Source organism: Diachasmimorpha longicaudata, chromosome 18, assembly GCF_034640455.1.
Source record: "Diachasmimorpha longicaudata isolate KC_UGA_2023 chromosome 18, iyDiaLong2, whole genome shotgun sequence".
Lineage (NCBI taxonomy): Eukaryota > Metazoa > Arthropoda > Insecta > Hymenoptera > Braconidae > Diachasmimorpha > Diachasmimorpha longicaudata.
This window is the reverse complement of record NC_087242.1, coordinates 300,293-326,609: the sequence shown is the minus strand read 5'-3', so window position 1 is coordinate 326,609 and position 26,317 is coordinate 300,293. Positions and strand designations below refer to the sequence as shown.

Below are 26,317 nucleotides of genomic sequence, written 5' to 3'. Positions count from 1 at the left end.
TAGGCCCCAATATGATCGCGAAGTGGGTGAAGGAGTCAGCGTCGAAAGCTGTATCGATGTGGGAACCAAAAAAATTACAAATCATTCAAGTCGTGCGATAACTGTTTCTAATCTAACCAAATCAGGTGTTGGAGACCAGCCGATGATCAAACTTATTGGACATGCAAGTACTCATTCAATTCAGCCTTATCTTCAACTGCATCAGAAGCACCACGAAGCCATTGTAAAGAAGCTACAGAAAAATGAACTGAATGAAGTGAATCTGATGAATAATTCCATAACCCTCCCTCCTCCACTACCGTAGCCATCGACCTCTTTTGCAGCCATCGCTAATAACACCGACTCGAAGAAAAATTATTGAAATGTTTATAATAATTGTATTTTTTTTAGGACCACTCGGAATATGAATTAAATCCCACTTTTTCCATCCAAGATCTGGATGGAAAAAATAATCCCCCGAATGCCACTCGAACTTCGAAATTATCTGATATTTCCCTCAAGGTCCCCTACAAACAAATAAGCTTGCTGGAAAACTTGACACGTTCATTTGTTTGCAACGAACCTATCGGGAAATATCCGATAATTTCGGAGCTCTCGTGGTATTATATGTGAAAATCAAATCTTCGATCTTGTTAATTTCATGGGTCATGCTCAAGAGATACATCGGATTCATTACATACAGCTAGTTGTTAGCCGGGATATGTTTGGTGTTGCTAAAATGTTCGATGTGCCATGGGCTTAGGTGATGATCACCAGACTGTAAAAAGTCATGATGAAGCTGAGGTTGAACAAATTGCAACACCTGTGAATGAAAAGGATGGCACCAACGAAGGAGGAAGAAAAATTGTGGATGCAAATTCGAGTTCCCAGCAAGAGGTTCAAGCAATTGGAAGGAGCGAAAAAAATGAAGTCGGGACCACAAAAATATATGAGGATGCAAGTTCGAGTTCTCAACAACAAGTTCCAAAAAATAGGAGGGGGGGAAAATAAAGTCGGGGCCATAACAATATCGGAGGAGAATGAAGGTTTTCACAAAACGACAGAGAAACAGATCACGGCTCAATGTTCAAAGCTGCGAAAAAGGAATGTCATTTCGAACTTGATCACCCCAACTGGCAGTAAAGCCAGAGATACGGATGACGAGGCAGAGAGACAGGTGACAAATATAATTCCTTCTGTGCAAGCAGAGGTCCAAGGGAGTCAAAAGAGGAAGAAAAGGTTCATCCCGGAACTGGATTCACACAATAGTAGTTAAGATTATTCGCCGACGAAGCAGATTCGGAAGAAGATGAACAACCCGCACGAAAGAGACCGAAAACTAAACCGGTTACACGGAAAATTCCATTGAGTGATGTCTCGAAAGGTAAGGAAAATTAGTTGTGCAAATTAGTAACGAAATTTGACGTTTCATCTAAAAGATGTTAAAATCAATAGTTTTTTTTTCTTTCAAAAATAAAAAGACGAAAGCGCGCTATAGTGATTACGAAAAAACTGCTGCTTGGACAACATTTGCTGAGATTGTTGAGAATGGAGTACATTGGTGCTTTCATTGTGTGTGTGCGCAGTAGCAGGGCGCAGCAAGCGAACTCACAAGAGTGGGAGTCAGTCGACGAGGCGCACAGCAGGTGACTGTAAGGAGGTCTATTGTTCTAAATAAATAAATGTAATTGAAGTGTGGATTTTTCTTGATTTGAATCATTGAATTCCAACATGGTAGCAGAATGTGGTTCAAGAGTTTGAAAACAGTAGTAACCAAGTGAAAGGAATTAATTTTTTTTGGGGTAACGCAATAACGACACGTGGCAAAATGGCTGGTACATACAGAGTGGCATACGTTAGAAACGACGACATACTAATACCAATTTTTGATGGGTCAGAATACAGCAACTGGAAAGTGACGATATTTAAGTTTATGGAAATGAAAAATTGTTTGACAGTGGTACAGAGAGAAAGCGTCGAAGCAGACAATGAGAAAACCTAGAAACAAAATGAACTAAAAGCAACAAATTATATTTTCAGTGCTATTGACAATCGAGAACTAGAACGAATTCAAATGCTGGATACACCATTCTCAATGATAAAGAAACTAGACCATGAGTATCTCAAAGTGTCCTCAGCTATGCAAATAGTTGCATGAAATAACCTGGAAAGCATCAAACTGGAAAATTACACAGACGCCGCAAAATTCTTGGCTGAGTTTAGTAAAGCAACTAATGAAGTAAAAGCAGCGGCGGCTCAGCTCTGTGAATTAGAGAAATTAAATGATATGATCAAAGCACTTCCCACCTCGATGAGCTACTTCGGAGATTTAATTGACATATTGCCAGAGGGCCAAAGAACTGTGGAATTTTTACAAAGCAAAATTACAACAAAAATGGTGGATCGCTAAAAAGAAACCAAGAAGTTTGAGAGAGATCAAGAAAACGCCAGTGCATTCAATACAGAAAGAAACACAAACACTCCGGCGTGCTACAAGTTTGGAAAACCCGGACACTGCAAGCGAGAATGTTGGCAACAATATCAGCCAAACCAAGGTCAAAATAGCGATAGATTACAGAGTCGAGGCAGAGGAGACTATTTTCGAGGAAGAGGAGAGTATTTTCGAGACAAAGGAGATTAGTTTCGGGGAAGAGGAGAACCGCACGAGGGTCGAGGTTACTACAGAGACAACAACAGAGGATTCCAGAGAGAAAACTACAGGGGTGTACCCAATACAATGATACTAAATCCAGAGCAACAGAATCAGGACCACTACGAAGACTACTACGAGAAGCAATCCAACGTGTTTTCTACTGAAGTAAATAGGAACCATGTAAATTACAATAAAACGGAAGACAATCAAATTAATTGGATACTCGACAGTGGAGCCACATACCACATACTTAATGATGAAAAATTGTTGAGTCAAGTATAGATTTGAAGAATCCAGTCAATGTTAAATTGGGCGATGGACATATTATGAAAGCTACAAAAATAGGAAGAGTGATAACAATATGTAAGATCTACGGTAGAGAAATTCCTATAAAATTGGTTAACGTCTTCTTTGTAGAAGAAATGAGAAAGCATTTAATTAGCTTTGCTAAAGTAACAAATAATAATGCAGTGATATCGGACGGTGATGTATCTGAAATATACTATCCCTTTAATGAGTTAATTTTTATTGTAAAAAAAGAAAATGACATTTACCAAGTAACTAGTTATGTAAAGACAAAAAAAAAAGATCCGTATAACGAAGTAAACAATAGTGAATCAACAAAGAAGAATCAAGAGAAGATGAGTCAAAAAGAAAAGTGGCAGAGAAAACTAGGCCATGTAAATTTTGAATATCAGAAGAAATTATGCGAAAAAGAACTCTTAGAGGGTGCACTTAAAGAGTTAGAACCTAACTTTATGAAATGTGCAATTTGCATTCAATCTAAAATGCCTAATACGTCATTTGAAAATAATAGGAGCAAAGCCACTGAAATTCTTAAGACAGTACACACTGATGTTAATGGGCCTCACTCTACCACAGGTAATCATGGTGAAAAATATTTTTTGAGCATAATTGATGACTATAGTAAGTTGGCAAAGGTATATTGCATTAATTCTAAAACGGAAGTCTTTAGTTGTATTGAGAGCTATATAAACCTAATGGAATATATGACAGGAAAAAGGGTAAAAAACATAATTTGCGACAATGGAAAGGAATATATAAACAGTCAGGTTCGTAATTTTGTTAGACACAAAAGAATAAAATTAAGAACGTGTCCCCCATATGTACATGAACTGAATGGAGTTGCGGAAAGATTTAATAGGTCGATAATGAATACAGCTAGGTGTTTGTTGATGACAGCAGGAGTAGGAAATAAATACTGGCCTGAGTGTGTTAAGACAGCTACGTACTTACATAACAGAACTTTATCTAAAACATTCGAGTTGAAAACACCCTATCAAATAATATTTGGCAAGAAACCAAATGTTAAAAATTTGAAGATTTACGGAAGTAGAATTTTTGTAAGAATCTATGAGTCACAACGAATATCAAAATGGAACAATAAGGCAAACGCAGGAATATTGTTAGGATACTCAGAAGTCGGTTACAGGGTTTTAATTGAAAATAGTGTCGTCGAAGTAAGACACGTCGATGTAATCGATAAAGATATAAAACTTATTGGTTTCAGAACTGAGTCAAGGTTAGAAGGAATGTGCGAAGAATATAGTGAAGTTAACCATGATGAGGTAACAGGCGAATCAGCAAATTCATCCTGAAGCGAAAATTATTGCACTACAATTAAGAAGATCCAATCGAAACAGAAAACCTAACAAAAAATATACTGACGATTACGTAGCTGAAGTTGTATATGTAAATTGTTCTAATGTTGATAACCCTAACAGTTTTCAAGAGGCGATAAATGGTAATGAATCCAAGCAATGGATGAACGCTATGGATAGAGAAATTCAGAGTATTGGAAAAAATGAGACTTGGCCATTAGTTGATAAAACTAAGGGCAAAAAGCGCGTTGACATGACATGGATTTATAAGAAGAAAAGTTGTCGCGTGTCAAAACACGCGAAATTATATTTTTTCTTCTTCTTATACATAATTATTTTAGAACATTCTCTTGAATTTTTCCCGTTTCTATTCGAACAGTTTTTTTTGAGATATTTCTTAGAATCTAATGAAATGCAGTTTTTTCTTCATCTTCTCAACAAAATCATAAAATCATAAACGCATAAACTCATTCAAAATATTTCTTAAATATTTCTTCTAAACTCTCTTAAAGTATTTTATTAAAATAATCTTCACTTTCCCTCGAATTGTAAAGGACATTTTTCAAAAAAAAAACATCACAGCTAAAATTGTCCTAATCCCTTCATTAAGTTTGTATTTTTAATTGCTTTATAACGCTTTTTATATTGCTTTAAGTTTCATTCTTTTACTGCACTCGACCCTCAATAATCCCTCAATGTTCTCACCCAAACGTCTTTTATTGGGGTACAGGCCCAAGGCGCGCCAATTTCTCCCTCTCTCCATACTTCCTGCACTTCCAAAAATCTCCACGACACCTTTCTAATCACAATTACCGTCCCTCCCATCATAAGTCCTTTTGACCAATCCGTTGCAATTAATAGAAATATCTTTCTCCTCCACTTTGACATCCCTCCCACTTTGACATTCCTACGTATCTTCAACTTTTTTTTGGGCAGTATCTTCCCAACCCCCAACATAGTAACCTCGTCGGAGGTCAACGAACAATTGTATCATCAAAATAAATCAAATAATAGATAGAATAGTGAGTGTAATTCACCCCCTTATTTAAAACCGCTACACAAAGAACACCTCAGCGTGTAGCAAATATCGCAAATATTGTTCTGTGTAAGTCAGATCTTTGGAATTTACAACTCCAAAGAGTTCAAGATTGAACGCAATATTCCCGCGACATAATTCATGGTCCTTCGAGCCGGATATTTAGAATCATTCGTGCAATAAATTCAAACTCAGTGTAACAAGCAAAGTGAATAGACTCAGTGCATTCAGTGACATCATAGTGATTTCCCAAAGACCTTTGCATATTGTTGCGAATAAAACATCTCGCACCTTCACTCTCCGCACCGGCGGAGTATAACAAAGCGAATGGTAACACATAGTCCCACTAGTTCAAATCGACACATCAATCCAGAGATGGCTCACATCGACAGTTTGAAGGCCAAACGCACAACCTTCAAAACACGCCTTACAAAATGTAAAAACTTCCTGGACGCCGAAGGTCCAGAAGCAATGAGTGAACTCTTGGAAATAAAATTACAAACAATCAAAGAAAAATACACAGAATGGGAGCGAAACAACGCATCTCTTCTGGAACTCGATGTGGACAACCAGGAAACCAACACAAATGACGCCTACACAATCGAAGAAAGCTACGACATGATAGTAGCTAGGCTCAGGCGTCTTATAAAGGACAAGATGCCACCCCCCTTGCAGCCACCAGCACCACAACAGACACCGCTTGATCGAGCAAGTTATTCTCCAAACTTCAACATGAAATCACCTTACCTACATTCGATGGACGATTCGAAATGTACAGGCCTTTCAAGGACCAGTTCAACGCTCGACTTCCCAACCATGTCGACAAGGTGATTAGACTTCAATACCTCCAAACAAGCTGCAAAGAAGAAGCTGCTCAAGCCATTGAAGCATTGGAGATCACCGCTGAAAATTATGACATAGCCTGGGCTCTCTTGGATAAGAAATTTGATATTCCCAGGCAGGCTCTTCGACGTCATTGTTCTCATCTTCTCAACATTGGAAAAAGAACCAGGGAGAACAACAAATCACTTATTGACCTTGTCAATTCAGTACGTCAACAACTACGATCAATCAACAGTTTTGGCACAGCAGAAGAGCAACTGAATGGCCTAGTCTGTACCATCATTCTTAACCAGCTCGACGAAGATCTGGTATTCCAATGGGAAACACTAAATAGAAGGTAAGGAAATGCCTAAACACGAAGATCTTCTCGATTTCCTCGAAAAGCGAGGAATTTGCGCGAAGAACGTTGACACCTCTAAACCCACCAAACAGAAAAACGAACAGTCACAGAGCAAGAAGCATTCACACTCCAAACATCAAACTAATGCCTCTGGGTACTCAAGTGCTTCACGAGCTCAAACCTTCTTCACCAACACCCCCAGGAAGTGCCCAGTCTGCACTGAAGACCACAGGATTTACGAGTGTCCAAAATTTGCAGAAATGGATGTTGAAAAACGGAAGAAGCTCATTTTCAACCAAAATCGTTGCCTCAATTGTTTTGCAAAGGGACACGGTGTTAAAGAGTGCAATTCGAAGGGTTACTGCAAGACGTGCAATGATCCAACGGCCAGACACCATTCACTGCTCCATCACACCAAAGAATCGTCAACAACGCCTGAAGGTGCTAGTGCATGACTAGACACTCCAACCCCATCAACTTCATCAGTCATCTCTCTCCCACTAGATTCGTCAGGACCAGACATCCTCCCAACAGCAGTCATCAATCTGCTAGATCGCAATCATCAGCTGGTCCAATGTCGTGCCCTGATTGACACCGCCTCCACCAAAAATTTCATCACCCAAGAATTGGCTGCTAAGTTGGGCATCAAAAGGTTGACGTGCTCAATTCCCGTCGGCGCTCTGAATGAACTTTCCACAATAGTCCACCACAGAATCAGCACGACAATCTCATCTCGTCTAAACAACTTCAAGAAGGAATTGAACTTCCTGATTGTCCCAACAATCTCCTCTCTCGTGCCCAGTGAACAGATTGACAGAAAATCACTGGAAATACCTAAGAATTTAGCTCTAGCTGATGCGGATTTCCACAAACCTTCAACAATCCAGGTTTTGTTAGGATGCAGCACTTCCATCTCCATCCTTAGCGTAGGACAACTCAAACTCCCCAAAGCAGCTGACATTTATCTCCAAAAGACATTGTTTGGCAGGTTGGTCTGTGGCAGCTTAAACAATGAATTCGACCACTCTCAAACTGCATGTCACTTCACCGAAATTATCGAAGAATTCAAAAAATTTTGGGAAATTGAAGATATTGGGCTCAAAGAGAGCCAACAATCAGAAGTAGAAGCAGCCTGTCAGGCTCATTTCCAGCAGCATGTGTCACGCAATCCTGAAGGACGGTATATCGTGGCACTTCCATTCAACGAGAAGAAAAATAAAATAGGCACATCTTTTCTTCAGGCGAAACGCCGCCTACTTTCTCTAGAAAGGAAATTCCAATGGAATTCAAAACTCGCAGAAGATTACACCAAGGTCATCAACGAATATAAAGAACTGGGGCATATGAAGAAGATCGAAACAGATGTAGAAGATGGGTTCTACCTCCCACACCACGCTGTCTTCAAGGATACCAGCCTCACCACCAAGACCAGAGTGGTCTTTGATGGCTCAGCACGTTCCAGTACTGGTGTCTCTCTCAACGATGCTCTAATGGTGGGTCCAACCATACAGGATGACATTCTGGCTCTGGTATTACGATTTAGACTCCATAACTATATATTTACTGGCGACATCGAGAAGATGTATCGTCAGGTGCTCATCAGACCTGAAGACACAATATATCAACGCATACTCTGGCGAGAGAACAACGAGATCACCACTTATGAATTGCAAACTGTCACATTCGGTCTCTCCTCTGCTCCCTACCTAGCCGTGAGATGTCTACAACAACTAGCTGATGACGAACAGGAGAGCTATCCAACTGCTTCAACAGTCTTAAAAAGAGATCTCTATGTTGATGATCTTCTGACTGGTACCTCCACTCTCGAAGACGCCTTACTCCTCAGAGATGAAATGATCAGTCTTCTAAGGGCAGGTGGCTTCAACTTACGTCAATGTGCCTCCAACTCACCACAAGTACTTCAAGGCCTACCAGAATCTACTGTCAATCTCCAACTGCTAGGAGGAGATGATTCCACTCTCAAAACTCTTGGAATCCATTGGGATTCACAGAAGGACAGTATTGTGTATACTGTTAACCCCATCGCCACAAGAGACACCATCACCATGAGAACCATAGCATCAGATGTAGCTCGCATCTTTGACCCCCTCGGACTCTTGAATCCAGTAGTGACTCACGCAAAAATCATTCAGCAGGAATTATGGAGGCTCAAATTGAACTGGGATGATTCCACACCGGCAGAAATTCACACTAGATGGAATGAATTTGCCTCACAGCTTCCTCTTCTGAATGAAATGCAGTTCAAACGTCAAGTCATAACAAATCTTCAAAACCTAGAGGTACACGGCTTCTGTGATGCTAGCCAGAATGCCTACGGAGCCTGCATATACCTCCGATCAGTAGAAAACAACGAAAAGATACAAGTCAATCTTTACTGCGCCAAGTCTCGAATCACACCTCTCAAGGGCACACATACAATACCTCGCCTAGAACTCTGTGCTATGGAATTGCTCTCCAACCTCTATAACATTGTTAAGAAGGCAACAAACATCACGCCTGAACGAGAAATCTTCTGGTCTGATTCCACTGTAGCTCTTCATTGGATCAAGACCTCTCCTCATCTTCTTCAACGATTCGTGGCCAACAGGGTGGCCCGAATCCAAGAAACTACCAAGCATGTTGATTGGAGACATGTGCGAACGCATGACAACCCAGCAGATGCTGTATCTCGAGGTCAACTCTCTTCTGACTTTCTCAAGAACGAGCTTTGGCTCCATGGACCCAAATGGCTTCGACTACCTGAAAATCATTGGCCTTATCTCCACATCGAAAGACCCTCAGAACTGCCAGAATTCAAGAAGGCTACTTGCCTCCACATCGTTGAACCTCCTCACAATACCTTTCTCCATCGATATTCATCGTTCGAAAGGCTAAAACGCATCGCAGCAAGATGTCTAAGGTGGCGCCGAAGACTCCCACACAAGAACCTCACTCTTCAAGAACTGCAATTAGCAGAAACCAGAATTCTCCAGTTGGTTCAACATCATAGCTTCAGCACAGAATATTCCTTCCTAAAACAAGGAAATCCTCTTCCACCCAAGAACAGACTCAAGAACCTCAGCCTGAAACTTGATGAGGATGGACTCATTCGAGTTGGTGGACGGTTGAGAAAGGCTCGCAATGTTCCTTTGGATGGTCGACATCCTATCTTATTGCCCAAGGGACATCACATCACACACCTCCTCATCGAGAAGACTCACTTGACTAATCTACACACTGGTGTTCAAACTACTCTTCATCTTCTTAGGCAACGTTACTGGCCTATTGACGGACGTAGTCAAGTGAGATTCATCATCCACAAATGCATCAGTTGTGCCAGAGTGAACCCACCCCCTGTGAATTATCCAATGGCTGATCTTCCAGGCACACGTATCACGCAGGCCAAACCCTTCACGAACACTGGAATAGACTACTGTGGCCCATTTTTGATCAAGGAAAGAAGACATCGCAATCTCAAAAAAATTAAAATCTGGATCTGCATATTTGTATGCTTCACCACTAAAGCAGTGCACATCGAGCTGGTCAACGACTTGACCAGTGAAGAATTTTTAGCTACTCTCAGTCGATTCATCTCTAGACATCCCTCCTGCAGAACTCTGCATTCAGACAATGCCACGACCTTCGTCGGTGCCAACAGAGAGTTACAAGAACTCTACGCCCTTCTCAACACTGAAAGACACGATGAATTCATCAACCGACATCTTGCTGAACAGGGTATTGAGTGGAAGTTTATCCCCCCTGTAGCTCCTCATTGCGGTGGCCTCTGGGAAGCTGCCGTAAAATCGTGCAAACAACACATGAAAAAGGTCATCGGAAATGAGTTGTTGACTTATCAACAACTCAATACTCTTTGTGTGAAAATTGAGGGAATCCTCAATTCTCGGCCTCTCACTCCATTATCATCTGACCCCAACGATTTCACCGCACTCACTCCTGCCCATTTTCTGCATGGAGACATCAACTCAGATCTTCCTGCACCCGACTTCACAGAGACACCCAACAACCGTCTATCTTACTGGCAGCATCTCGAAAAAATTAAACAACATTTTTGGAACCGGTGGCACAAAGAATACCTCTCTGAGCTCAACATCCGCCACAAATGGACTTCCGGACATCACGACATCAACATAGGAGCAATGGTGCTCTTACGTGATGACAATCTCCCTCCTCTCAAATGGCGCATGGGCCGCGTCATCGAGGTCTACCCATCAGATGACAACATTATCAGGAAGGTCAGGGTACGAACATCCACTGGAAAAGTGCTTCGGAATGTTCGAAGCCTGGCACCACTACCCATAGACTTCAACAACTCCAACAAGTAATTGATCGCACAGCTCTCAACGGGGGAGTATGTTGCGTGTCAAAACACGCGAAATTATATTTTTTCTTCTTCTTATACATAATTATTTTAGAACATTCTCTTGAATTTTTCCCGTTTCTATTCGAACAGTTTTTTGATGTGAAACATCTATAGGCGCACTCCTAAACCGAATCGTTGGCGTGGCGATACTTGCCGTGGCGAGCAACCGCCACGCTATACTAAGGTATGCCTATCTATATTCTGTGTAGTAGAGTGGACGGTGTGGGGATGGGCCGCCACGCTATACTGAAGTATACCTATATATATTATGTGTAATAGAGTGTACGGTGTGGCTTCTCACACAGTTCCACGTGGTTCTTTATACGGTACACATAACCTGTGTTTTAGTTAATTTTTTATTTCAATTTTTGAAAATAAAATATGTGTGATAGTGATAACTTAGAAGATCAAAGTGATCAACCGTGTGCAAAGAAAGGGAAACTAGACTATGGCATACTACCAAGTCATCAGTAAGTAGATCGTATTTTTCATGTCTCCATAACTGTAATTATTATAGCTCCATATTTAATTAATTATATTGATATTAATCATATCAGTAATTTATAAATTATATTAGGATTACAAATGATATAAATTATATTAATATTACCTTTAATTAATTATTTTTTTATTATTCATGAAGGAATGAATATGGACAAATTTATTAATTAAATTTATATTCTCAAATCTTTAGTCATATATTGCAATAAGTAACTAAGATTTGAGTTCATGAGTATATTGAAGCCATACTCAACATTTTTTTTTTTTGTATATTTTAATATCATATTTTTTACAATATTTCAGTTCTCAACAATCTTTACAGGCATCACAAAATATTATTATTGAAACTGGACGCCATCCTGATCAGTTGAACACAAGGCATACTATCAATGTTGTGTAAGACTTTACTAATCGATTGATCACTGATTTTATCAACTCCAGAAATAAATTAACCATATACACTTTAAACTGTCAAAGTCTCAGGAAACATGCTGCTGATTTACAAGATCCTATTTGTAGAAATAGTAACTTTTTGTTGCTAACTGAAACATGGTGTCCTGCAGATGAAGCAGTTGATTTATGTAACTTTCATTGTATTGCAAAATTTAAACGACAAAATGTTAGAGCCGCTGGAGTGGCCATTTACAAAAACAATAACACTTCACATGTTACTACACTCAACATGGATCTAGCAGTTCAAAATGCTACAGAAGTTCATGTTTCCCAAACATCTATTGGTGATATGTGTGCTTCACATGTTAAACTAGAAGGGGGAAGTGAATTAATTATGATTGTAGTATACATTTCACCTAATAACAAAATGGATCATATAATTTCATTTTTACATGAAAGGTTATTTCCTTATAGCCAAACAGGTTCAATAATTTTTAAAACAAATAAACCTAAACTGCCATTAATTTTAGCTGGAGACTTTAATGTAAATTTTGCAAGAGCTGAATCAATGCCATTAATGACATTTCTTCAAAAAGAATTTCAATTGCAAATCAATAATAATCCAAGAGAATCTACTACCAAATATGGAACAACAATAGATGCTGTATTTGTGAGATATCTTGATGGTGTTTCATCCAATACTTTTGTAACGTACTTGAGTTATCATCGACCAATCGTCACGGTAATACCGGCAGAGGACAAAACGAATATAACTATTACTGAAGTTACAGATGAAAATAGTTAAATTGTAGCCACTTGATATTAATATCGAATTTTTATATCCCATGTAAATAAATGTTTATTAAATAAAGTTATCATTTTCTGTAAGAAATTTGTAATACTTCATTTGTTCATAAGGCTATATTTACTTCCTGTAATAATATGATCTTTTATGCATATTACTTGTACACACACGATGTTTCACATCTGCCAGGCGTCCCATGACGGCTCATTTTTTTTTTGAGATATTTCTTAGAATCTAATGAAATGCAGTTTTTTCTTCATCTTCTCAACAAAATCATAAAATCATAAACGCATAAACTCATTCAAAATATTTCTTAAATATTTCTTCTAAACTCTCTTAAAGTATTTTATTAAAATAATCTTCACTTTCCCTCGAATTGTAAAGGACATTTTTCAAAAAAAACCATCACAGCTAAAATTGTCCTAATCCCTTCATTAAGTTTGTATTTTTAATTGCTTTATAACGCTTTTTATATTGCTTTAAGTTTCATTCTTTTACTGCACTCGACCCTCAATAATCCCTCAATGTTCTCACCCAAACGTCTTTTATTGGGGTACAGGCCCAAGGCGCGCCAATTTCTCCCTCTCTCCATACTTCCTGCACTTCCAAAAATCTCCACGACACCTTTCTAATCACAATTACCGTCCCTCCCATCATAAGTCCTTTTGACCAATCCGTTGCAATTAATAGAAATATCTTTCTCCTCCACTTTGACATCCCTCCCACTTTGACATTCCTACGTATCTTCAACTTTTTTTTTGGGCAGTATCTTCCCAACCCCCAACATAGTAACCTCGTCGGAGGTCAACGAACAATTGTATCATCAAAATAAATCAAATAATAGATAGAATAGTGAGTGTAATTCACCCCCTTATTTAAAACCGCTACACAAAGAACACCTCAGCGTGTAGCAAATATCGCAAATATTGTTCTGTGTAAGTCAGATCTTTGGAATTTACAACTCCAAAGAGTTCAAGATTGAACGCAATATTCCCGCGACATAATTCAAAAGTGAAGACTTATTTAAAGCTAGACTTGTTGCCAGGGGATTTCAACAGGAGGATGAAGTTGATGATACTTATTCACCAGTGGATAAGATGGAAACATTAAAGGTATTATTATCACATTGTTGTCAAAATAAATTACAAATAGAGCAAATGGATGTCGAGACAGCGTTCTTAAACGGAAAAATTATGTCTGAAGTTTTTGTAATGCAACCTAGAGGGTATGAAGATGGATCAAACAAGTTGTATAAATTAGCCAAATCTTTGTATGGATTGAAAGAGAGTCCAAAACTATGGTATGACTGTTTCGATAAGTTTATGGAAGACGAAAAGTTCAAGAGATCTAAACACGACTATTGCTTGTATGTAAGGGGTGATAACAAGGATCCTGTGTATATAATTTTGTTTGTGGATGATTTGCTTATTTGTAGTAGAGATTACGCGAAGATAAGAGGAGTAAAATTGAGCTTAATAAAAAGGTTCAATATGAAAGATTTGGGGACAGTTCAGACTTATATAGGAATAGATATTAATTATGATTACTTGAAAGGTGAGATGAGTCTAAGTCAGGAAAGATACATTGAGTCATTGGCTGAGAAATACTCTTTGGAAAACGCAAAATTGTGTAACACACCCATGGAAACGAATTTAAAGTCAGAACCTGCAGAGGAATCTTGTAATGAAATAAAATATCGAGCGATCATTGGGGAGCTATTGTATGTAAGCACAGGAACGAGATTCGATGTTGCGTTTAGCACGAATTACCTAAGTTAGTATCAGAACTGTTACAATCTGACGCATTTTATATACGCTTTGAGAGTCCTAAAATATCTTTATTTAGCTAGAAAATTGGAGTTGAAATTTAGTAAGTCACAAGACGATGAAATAATTGATTGTTCAGTGGATTCAGATTGAACTGGGGATGTAGTTGATCGGAAGTCCACCACAGGTTATATAATAAGATTATTTGGAAATGTTGTATTTTGGAAGTCACGAACACAAAAATCAGTTACAAAGTCTTCATCGGAAGCAGAATATGTTGCCCTATCCGAATCCCTGATTGCAGTAAAATTTATAAAAGGACTAGTAGATGAATGCTTCAATCTAAAATTTGATAAACCGATAAAAATCCACGAGGATAATCTAGCTGCAGTGACTATCGCAAAATGTGGCAATCTATCAAAAAACTCTAAATTCATTGAGGTGAAATACCATGAAGTACATGATAGTGTAAACGAAGGAACAATTGAAGTTGTTAAGATTAAATCAAAACATAACACTGCAGATATACTCACGAAACCGTTAAACGAAGAACAATTCATTAAATTAAGACAAATGTTAAAATTGATATAAAAGTACAAATGTAGGAGGCGTGTTGAGAATGGAGTACATTTGTACATTCATTGCTTGTGTGTGCGCCGTGACGGGGCGCAGCAAGCGAACTCACAAGAGTGGAAGTCAGTCGACGAGGTGCACAGCAGGTGACGGTAAGTAGAACTATTGTTCTAAATAAATAAATGTAATTGAAGTGTGGATTCTTCATGATTTGAATCATTAAATTCCAACAGACATTATCAAAAATAACGGTTTCCCGACCACAAGTGGAATACGACAGTTGTTACAAATTCATCTGGACGTACATTGCATTGTCCTCCAAATACGTACCTGGGCGTGAAATGAGAAAAAGAAAAATGAAAAAAATTGAGATGAGGAGTCGACCAGAATGTATTAGAATATTATTGAATAATTTGATTTAATATGTCTGATCGCTTCCGAGATAACAAGTGATGCTTGTTTCCAGCAGTTGAATGAACATTTCAGACAAATATTTTCCATCGTTTTAGAAAAATAACTCAATCTAAAGTTAGATTGTTGGTTAAAATATTATTTAGAGTTTAAGTTTATGAAAAACACAGACAGCCAATAATACTGGGTGTTTTTAGTTTTGAGTATCAATGAATGTGCAGGGCATTCAACTATATCTGAAATAATCAGTCTTGTTGGACAAAAGCAGTGAAAGTCTGAAATCTTTACTATATGTAGCACCGACAACATTATACGATAGAGGAAGAAGATAGTATTTTCGGGTGGAAATGCTGTCCAAAACGCGTCAACAGTAAATTATGATGCTGGATCTCGAATTTTATAAGCGTAACTATTTTTCTACGAAGTCGGTTAATAATTTTAAGATTGATTTGATCAAAAGTATTGTTTTATGTTTAATGTGAGCTCAATTGTTCTCACAAAAAATCATTGAAATCATTGAAAATCTTACTGTTCTTAAAAACAAATATTCGCATTGATCATTTCAATGGAAGAAGATGGGTCATTGTGATTCTTGCTTATTCCAACTTCACCTCAGTTCAATTGATGGGAGAAATGATGATACCTATAATAATATCAAAGATATATATTTCTGGAAAATGGAAAGGATGCAAATTTGTTGTGAAGTGTTAAAATGGCAATTTTCACGGAGAGAAAAATCGGACAATTTTTATGATGTGATTCCGATAAACATTATAAAATTACCTTAAAAAAGACCTTAAAATTTTATAGTACTGTTTAATAAATTTTACGAAGGCACATGTTATTAATTACAAAATTTACGGTGTTCATATGAAGTTTTATGTGTGAGTAAAACACGTACATTACAGTATGTGGCCCCTCAATTCTAACGCTCAGCAGAGTAATTTTTCACAGCCGGTATTTAACAAAACCCAGACCGAAAATACAAAACAGAAGAGAGGTATTGATGTTGAAAAACAGTGTTATCTCCATTATTAGTTCCGCCTAAGAAGAATACCGAATCATTATCGCCAATAACTTTGAATGAGTATTTCGATCACATCCATCCAGGAGCATTATAGCGCTATAAGAGAAGTATGGCAATGCATCCAATTTTCTACACAGAGTAAAAAGTTGAAAAATTCTCTATGCCCAGGCTGCTCAAAAATATCGAAATATTTCCGCCTGATAGAATCATTCTTTGGCTAACTCAAAATGAAAATCGCCCCCAATTTTTTTATCCTCTACAGTGTTTACTTGAGCGGAAAGTGGTTTTCAACTGATTATTTTTCCCACCCAAATTTCAGCCAATAGAATTGCACCATTTGTTGATATTTTGTATAGCCTACCTCGAATATCAGCGATTATTTTTCCCATCCAAATCTTGGCCAATAGGATTGCACCATTCGACGTTATTTTATATAGTCAACACGGTATTTCAGCGGAAATTCTTGGAAATTTCACTGGGAATTTTTCTCATCCAAATGTCAGCCAATAGGATTGCACTATTCGACTGTTATTTTGTATAGTCAACACGGTATTTAACTGATTATTTTTCCCATCCAAATCTTGGCCAATAGGATTGCACCATTCGACGTTATTTTGTATAGTCAACACGGTATTTCAGCGGATATTCTTGGAAATTTCACTGGAAATTTTGCATGTTGATATATATAAAAAAAAACAAATGTTGAAGTAACCCTCAATTGTATCTGACAGATTAAATGGCAATTCGTTGAAAATTATGTCTCATGGTGCAATTCTATCGGCCAAGATTTGGATGCAAAAAATAATCCCCCGAATACCACTCGAACTTCGAAATTATCTGATATTTCCCTCAAGGTTCCCTGCAAACAAATAAGCTCGTCAAGTTTTCCAGAAAAATCACTCGCGCTTCGCGCTCGTGATTTTTAAACTGGAAAACTTGACACGTTCATTTGTTTGCAACGAACCTATCGGGAAATATCCGATAATTTCGGAGCTCTTGTGGTATTACATGCGATAATTTGTGATAATTCAACTGGTAATTTTTCACGTTGACTTCAGGTCTATGGAAAACAAAAGATTTGGAGCTGACAGATGGAATTTGTCTCATAGTGCAATCCTCTTGGCCGAAATTTAGATGAAAAAATTCCCCTCCGAATACCACTCGAGCTTCAAAATTATCAGGGATTTCACGAAAGGTTCGTTGCAAACAAACGAAGGAGTCAAGTTCTTCAGGTTAAAAAATCACGAGTGCGAAGCACGAGTGATTTTTCCTGAAGAACTTGACGAGTTCGTTTGTATGCAGGGAACCTTGAGGGAACCTTGTGGTATTACTTATGGAAATTTTGCATGTTGATATATATAAAAAAAAACAAATGTTGAAGTAACCCTCAATTGTATCTGACAGATTAAATGGCAATTCGTTGAAAATTATGTCTCATGGTGCAATTCTATCGGCCAAGATTTGGATGCAAAAAATAATCCCCCGAATACCACTCGAACTTCGAAATTATCTGATATTTCCCTCAAGGTTCCCTACAAACAAATAAGCTTGTCAAGTTTTCCAGAAAAATCACTCGCGCTTCGCGCTCGTGATTTTTAGACTGGAAAACTTGACACGTTCATTTGTTTGCAACGAACCTATCGGGAAATATCCGATAATTTCGGAGCTCTTGTGGTATTATATGGGATAATTTTTTGAATATTTTGGTAAACAAACGACACTTAACCAAATAAACCTCTTTTCATGTCATGGCACAATTCTCTTGGCCGAAATTTGGATAGGAAAAATAATCCCCTGAATACCACTCGAGCTTCAAAATTATAGAATATTTCCCTCTAGGTTCCCTGCATACAAATGAAGTCGTCAAGTTTTTCAGGAAAAATCACTCGTGCTTCGCATTCGTGATTTTTTAGCCTGAAAAACTTGACTCCTTCATTTGTTTGCAACGAATCTATCGGGAAATATTCGATAATTTTGAACCACTTGTGGTATTTCTATGTGAATATATGGATTCTTGTTTATTCGTATTCTAATAAGTAAATTTTTGTTGGGGGAAATTTTCAATAACTCCTCAAATTGTCTCCTGCTGAATTATGTTTCTTTTAAGCAGAGCATATGTTTTCTCTCAGGAAAAGCAAAATAATGTGCCGATTGCGTGATTTTTTATTCCTTTTTCTTTACTTTTTTTTCAATTACCATGGCAACTCCGGAAACGTTACTATGAAGGACAATGTTTTTTCGTGGCATATTCGGAGAAAATTGTTGAATTGTGCAGTATAGAATAAAACCATTTTATGAGATAGGGCATTTTCCTATAAATTTCATCTCCCTATGATTTATTACAAATTGATTATTATTATTACGAATTCGAAAGTATGGTATCAACTATGATATACATTTTTCTTATGTTTTTCAACACGATGCGGTTGCTCGCTTAGTCCACATAAAGTCATCTCGCTAAAATGGCTTCATTACGCTACGCATGCTACCCCGCTCTCGTTTTTTCATACTCCGAATCTATCGCGTTTTCGTTTCTCTCCCATGTCTCCTTCCATCCGATTGCCCCACCACGCGCGCCATCCCCTCCCTTTTTCTGTCGCTTTTTCGTTAAATATGATATTGGAATTACAGCCCAAAGAAGTTTGACTTTAAAAATACTCGATTCGTAGTGAAAGAAAAATCTCGAACGACTAGAATTTCGCCACAAAATGAGCGATGAAAAAACCTAGGCTGAAAATTTCTATATAAATATTGTGATTACTGATATATGGCAATATGAGGAAAAGATATAAGTTCATAATGTGATGCAAAAAATACTATGGTTATTAATATAATAGGAACAATATTCATTATATATAAGGATAAGTATAACTTTCAATAAAACACAACATTTTCCATATGAATATCTTTGGAAGACAATCCATTGATGCAGAATGATTATTGGAGACAGAAAAACGTACTGTATTGTCTTGAAAGGCTCACTGCGGATGTTAACATCTAAGCTCGATTTAGAAGTGCTCACCAGTTAACAATTATTATTTAAGCGTGATAAGTTATATGGAAATATATATTCTGACCGATTTGATAACATTCATTTATAAACAACTCTTCTGAAGTGAATCTGGTCTAATTTTTGTGTGAATTATCATTCTTACTGAATTGTTAAGGATTTTTGTCAATGAACAATATTGATAATAAAGACGTTGCATTGACAAATGTTATTATCCTTTACTATCGTAGGATTATTATCAGCAGATGAAGAACCAGTAAAAACTTCAAACATCAATTCAAATCGAAATCTTCACTCAAAATTTTCATTCTTATTGGCAAAACTTCTGTTGACAATATCGGGTGATACAAATTTGTGTGCAAATTTTCTAGAGGAAGTGCTATAGAGAATTCGAATATTTCCTATGAGATTTTTCCCTATAGGATTTCCAATAAAATTTCATTTAGCGTTTAACTCGACTCCTATAAGGAATCCTATAGGAAACCCCATGAGTATCCTATAGAAAAAATTTCATGTTAAATACTACAGGAAAAAAATCCCATAAAAGATGTTCAAATTCTCCATAGCATTTCCTGTAGAAACTCCTATAGACAAACCTATATAATTTGTATAAGAAATCCTATAGAGAATTTTCATACGTGAACCTGGCTCCGACATTTGCCTACATTTCAAGATTGACTTTATACTATTGTATATAATGATATATATAAAAGTTACGGAACTGATCAGCTGAATTTGACGTGGATATTTTGACGGTTACCGGAATGACCAGCGCCCTTTAACGTGTGTAATTTGGAGACAGCTAGAACACATTCAACGTGATTTTTGTGTAGTGAACACTTGGATAACACAGGGCAGTTTGATAACTGTTAGTAAAATGCACATCTAATGTGATGGTAGCAAAGTCACGGTCACCGAAGTGACCAATAGTCTCCACAGTGCACACTTTACAGCTGAAATAGTCATCATAGTGTCCAGATCATATCTAATTGTATAAAATTCTCGTGTCACAGTTTTGGTTCCCATACTCCTCCGAAACGGCTTGACCGATTTTGATGAAATTTTTTGTGCTTATCCGGTATCTATGAGAATCGGCCAACATCTATTTTTCATCCCCCTAAATGTAAGGGGTAGTCCACCCCTAAATTTTTTTTTTATTTTTCAGACAAAATTTTTAATTTCTATTTTTTTATGATACAACATACAAAAATACATACAACCCTTAATTTTCACACTTCTATGATCAACCCTTATTTTTTAATAGCCATTTTAGTACTTTAATCATTTTTCCTCTCCGGTCGAAAACTGATCAATCGTCATTTAATTAGTTATATCCCCGCCAGATGTCTACAGGTGTCACTTCTGACCCAGTAAACAGCACGGAGTAGGGATGAGAACGAAGCCGGTTTCCTTTCTTTCTCACTCCCTACATAGTTGTCGGCCATCATTATTGTTTATGCATCAAGTGTTGTAGTAACGTTGACAATTGATATTTTGCTACCTCAGTGTACCTCTCATATTAACTTTTAATCATTCCTATTTTATCACTAATAATTAAATTATCAATTTTGAGTGTATTTTGCACGATTAGTTAATCAAGTGATTTTATAACCTCAAAAGTAAACAACACGTGACACGAGCTTCCAATAACAACGGATTTTGTGTTGTAGGTACACTTTTTTTTATTTATATCGAAAATGTTGTTGATCTTATAAAAATGTAATTTTAATTTAATTTTATCAAAAAAATGTAATTGAACAATAAAGATTTTCATAGTTTCCAAAAAATCAATCATTATGAATCTTTATTTTGAAATGTCAATGGAAATATTGGTTGTATGATAAAATTATAAGAGACAATGTTTTCATAAAATTTAATTTTTTACTTTTGTTTGAAAAATTTTTCCATAAAACTTATATTTTTGTTATAATTTCATAAATTAAAACTTATCATTTCACAACTGCGGAAAAAATCCTGGCCCTAATTATACTTTTAACATTTTTCATCATTAAATAATTTCATTAATTCTATTTATGTATGTTTTGTATAATGAGCAATGCCAAGAAAACGCAAAGGGGCTGATTTGAGCTGCAGTACAAGTAAAGCTCGAAACTTGCGAAATAGCAGATCCGAAAGAACAGAAGAACAAATCCAGCAACAAAATTCTGATGCACGTGTCAGAATGGCGCAATTGCATCAAGAAGAGCCAGAAGATACACGAGCTGAACGCAATGAAGTAAGAAGATTAGAACAACGACAATCACGCCGTTTCACAGTCAATAGACGAAGAACAAATAACCAACAACGACACCAGGTACATTGAGCATTTATATCTGATTCATTCCTGCGTCTAGCATTTCATTATGAGCCCGATATTGAATATTATGCTCATTGAAAAGTGGTAATTGGTGCTATGGACAAGGAATGTCCGCATTGTCATGCTCTGAAATTCAAAAATGAGCCAGCTGGGATGTGTTACGCGTCAGGAAAAGTGCAACTATCTGAAATTGAAACACCACCATCCATCCATCCATGGGAATGGTAGGGATGATAGGATTTGCCATGCATGCCACCGCATAACTTACAATTAAAGGTTGGATCTCCAATTATCTTGCTTCGTAATTTGAACCAGCCCCGGCTGTGCAATGGTACGCGATTAGTCATTCAAAAATGAATGAAAAACGTGATCGAAGCCAGGATTTTAAATGGCAAGTTCAGAGATGAAAATATACTCACACTACGGATTCCTATTATACCTACAGATGTGCCAATTCAATTCAAACGTATTCAGTTTCCGCTTAGATTGGCATTTGCAATGACTATCAACAAATCCCAAGGTCAAACGATGTCTGTTTGTGGATTAGATTTGAGAACACCATGTTTTTCACACTGACAATTATACGTGGCATGCTCTCGAGTGGGTAAACCATCCAGTTTGTTTGTGTTAGCTAAAGATGGACTAACAAAAAATATTGTTCACGCTATAGCATTAAGAGATTAATATTGTTTAATAGTGTTACTGTCGTAATTGTTTAATTAATGATATATAATTATAAGGAATAAATTATAATAACTTAAAAATAATGTTTGCCTTTTGTTATTTTTATATTCCCTCATTGTTCACAGCGCTCCATGCTTATTTCGCGCATATACCACATTCTTACATACATACAATATACACATTCTAACATACATACATACTTCCAATAAGTAAGCTATTTTTTGTCTACACTAGAAATTACTAGGAGATTATTTATATGGCAAAACAACGTTTGCCGGGTCAGCTAGTATATATATATATGTATGTGTGAAATACACGGAGTGAAGAAGGCAGTAATTCGGGTTTTAAATCTTCCTCTTTCCTCCATGAAGACGATCGAAGTGCTACCAACTTCGAAAATAAAATCTCAACCTTAGTTTTCAGAGATAATTAATTGTCAATTCCTTATTATTACTAAAAAAATCATCCATTACTTACTTTGAACCATTTAAGAAAATTACCAATCGAAAAACAATAGTAGTATAGAAGTTGAGCTTAGGGCTAATTTATATTCTGTAATTATGGCTATTTTTGAAAATATTTTGTTCGGTAGTTGTTCTGTGCGTAATACCCGGTACTAGAAGGCCGATTTTCGGACACCAAGAAGTGATTTTTTTAATGGCTGATACACTGTCATGTATCTCAAAAAACTAACTATATATAACCTAATGTATTAATAAAAATTATGAATGCTGCTAATAATATAAAACGTTTTCTTGTCTTGTTTTTTGTTTCCCGATGAAAGTTTTCATTCTGAGTTTGTGATATGTCATTGCTTGCGTTGACTACTGTCGTAATGAATCAAAAATCGATTGTACTAGCAGTGAAAAACAATAAATGATAGTTTCCTGTACTCATATACTATATAACATTTTTAGAACGATCTGTCTGAAAATTGCACCATTCAAAACAATTGAGTGTGGACAACGCGATTGGTCCGCATTATCTGCGCAATTTTCATCAACATGCATTCCGTGAATTTTTGGAAGCTACTATGACGAAATTCCAAGCTCTTTGGTGAATAAAAATCAATCTCCTCTGAATATACCATGAGTAATAGAAAATTCAGAAACCGACCTTCCCGGCGTTACCGCTTATCGATTTTCGTTTTGTCGTGGAGTTGCCCCATTGTAATAATGTAGTAATTACGGATGTTAGTTTGTGTATCTGTAGTTGATTGATCCACTGATAACCGCAGAAAAGGTATTACGAGCATGTGTGTGGAACAGCTAATCTGTTATTACTTATAACAGAATCAATTTTTTTGTTATGGATTCATGAATTTACTCCTCGGAGAACCTTTGGCGAAAGTAAAGCATTCGGTTGTTTGTGTGAAATGCGGAAATATCATGGCCACATTTAAATGAAAATAACTTTATGTACAACTTCAAAACAGTCCTTACTCAATGTTGATGCAAAACAACAAAGGTTTTACCCTTGCTGAATCATCCTGAAACGGTGATATTTTGACAGGCTTAATAACTTCATTTTCGCCACGTTTTAATGTCTCTATAGAACTTCTCTCGGACTGTGTCAAGTTCAGAGGTTACGCATAGAATAAAGCAAATAGGCTCATCTACTACATGCCAAACAAAAACCTATACACTCCTATCATAATCCCAAACTAAAAGAATTGCGTGAATCATAACGTATACGGAGAGCAAATTGAACAAGTTAGAGCAAATTGCGGGACTACTGGATAAAATTCTTTGACTTCTTGGTAAAAATGATCGACACTTTTTAGCAAAATGGTTCTAGAGTTGGGTAATTCTATTGGAATAAGAAAAATTTACCATTTTTACTGAGAAGCCGACGGGTTCCAGTAAGCAGTACCGGAATTTTCCGGTAACTATCAAAACATTATACGATTTACAAATAATTATGGAATTGCTGATGAATTTTTCTTTCCATGCAGGATAGCTCTTACACGTTTTCATAAAGTAATACAGCTTTACCCACCTGTAGTAGTGCTGTGCATTTTCATTGGCGGAATTTCTATGGCTGATCCTCATTAAAATCTCTAGAAACAGAGTATCGGGGACATGCGCTTTAAGGAACAAGATGGTGCATGTATGTACACTACAATCAATGAATTCACGGGCGACACGAGTAAAATTGATAGACGTTCGGGAAAATGAGGCACGTTGCCATAAGGAGATTTTTTACGGAATTAAGAGCTTATGCGAAATTGTGTGAAGCGTTGCTTCAGCATACGAAGATGAAAGCATGTGAGGTCATTCGAAAAGGATGTGTGCCTTCACGGCGATAGAGTAAGACAGAAAATAATAAAGTTTTAAAAAAAGAAAATGATGTCATTTTTCTTATTTTAGAACTACTGAGCGAACGCAATTAATATTCTTACACATGTCCGTCACTTATGATATTATGGAACTCAAAAGCAAATGGAATAAAAAAACATTCATGTATGAGTTGAGGTGTGCGAGGAAAACACAACATTAAATCCGAAGACACCATTTCCGTGGAGTAGGTGTACCAGGAGATTGACTATTTGAAAAATCATTTACGATAATCGAGAATTCGTGACTCTTCTCCAGCATCTGGGTTTGGCAGCAATGGTAACGGGACGATCGGGGGCGGGGGGCTCCACTTCACAGAGTTTGCTTCTCAATATTTTGTCGTTTTACTTTTTGCTTAGTTTGAGTCTCTTGTTCTTTTAACTTCCTAAAATAAAGATGGCAATATATATGATGAATGCCACTCGTCACTTGCAGGAGCCCACGGAGTATTTTAATGGAGTGATACCCAACCGTACAGTGAATCACTTTTTCGAAGTTATGGCTGCCCTAGTGAATGAGAACTTTGTCTTATCTTGCTCCAAGTAGATGCAATACTTCAAATATACCCACATAGGAATATGGTAAACTGAGCAATATGATAATATTGCAAACTGACACAACTAATAATATGATAAATTATAACAGAAATAAAAAGCGAGAAATAAATGTAAAAATGTAAAAATGATAAAATAAGAAGAATTATATAATAGAACGACTGGTGGTACGAAGATACGGGGAAGGGATAATGCGACGATTAGGAATTCGATGAAAAATAATCAACAGACGAATTAATGCTCATTTCTGCAGATTTCGGCGGAGAGCACCAATATTGAATATAGTATGGTGTGCTACGGTAATCACTTGGTTAACTCCACACATTCACTGTTAGTCCTATTTTCGATTTATCAACTTTTCTGGAGAATTACCTTCGGAGCAAATTTGATCGCAGGATATATCTTTTCCCCAGAAAACGAGAGAAAGTCACATTATATAATGTTATATTCATCAACACTGAAGTGGATTAATAAATTTGGGGCAGGACGGCATGATTGTCTAAAAACGCCCCACCGTAGGTGATGGGTTGACCGATACTACAGTAGTATGTTCCCAACTTCCACATTAAGCGATACGGCACAGTACCGCGCCGACGCTGGTGTGCAGATGGGGACGCAGGCGCGGGTGGTAAACTCGAGTTTTTTTCCACTATCCTGGAATTTGCCATCAGGGTAAAGAAAAACACTGAAACTCGAATCGACATACGTGATGGGACAAAAACAATCAGGGAATCGCTCCGGTATCAGATATAGTATAGCTTTCATTGTTAATAAAAACGTAAATCCGATATATTTTTTCGTATAGCATATACAATCCGTACAATATTGTAGGTCATAGCATCCTTTTTTCTCAATTCATCCTACCAAATTTTAAGCTTACGTAATTTCCGCAATGATTATCATTCATTATTCTTTCTTTGATTCCGTAGCGTTGGGTCAACTGCAGTATAAGGCAAAATGAAACAGGACCAAATAGTCGTAATATGAAAAAGAAAGCATAATTTTGTTAAAAAATTTTTCCAACCTATGAAAACGAAAAAAAACGAAAAGTTAATTTTTTTTTGCCACCAAGAGTAGATATGTTAT

At 37.0% G+C, this 26,317-nt stretch overlaps 2 protein-coding genes across 7 annotated transcripts in view; one reads left to right on the top strand and one right to left on the bottom strand.

Annotated features, from left to right (window-relative positions):
- LOC135170881 (uncharacterized) overlaps nucleotides 1-25,909 on the bottom strand; it is a 59,171-nt gene extending 33,262 nt beyond the window's left edge. For 2 of the 6 annotated variants that reach the window (XM_064137032.1, XM_064137034.1), the window contains exons 1-2: nucleotides 24,906-25,909; nucleotides 24,340-24,400 (exon numbers count right to left, since the gene is read on the bottom strand). In XM_064137032.1, coding sequence (XP_063993102.1) covers nucleotides 24,340-24,364 — 25 coding nt within the window. In that variant the 5' untranslated portion in view covers nucleotides 24,365-24,400; nucleotides 24,906-25,909. The remainder of the gene's footprint in view (nucleotides 1-24,339; nucleotides 24,401-24,905) is intronic. The other 4 variants (XM_064137033.1, XM_064137035.1, XM_064137036.1 and 1 more) reach the window with 3 other exon arrangements.
- On the top strand, nucleotides 6,479-12,493 carry LOC135171041 (uncharacterized). The gene is made up of 3 exons (XM_064137329.1): nucleotides 6,479-6,914; nucleotides 6,978-11,324; nucleotides 11,659-12,493. Exons 1-2 carry the CDS (start codon nucleotides 6,479-6,481, stop codon nucleotides 10,814-10,816), a joined length of 4,275 nt encoding a protein of 1,424 aa, XP_063993399.1. The 3' UTR covers nucleotides 10,817-11,324; nucleotides 11,659-12,493.
- Nucleotides 25,910-26,317: the final 408 nt, after the last annotated feature.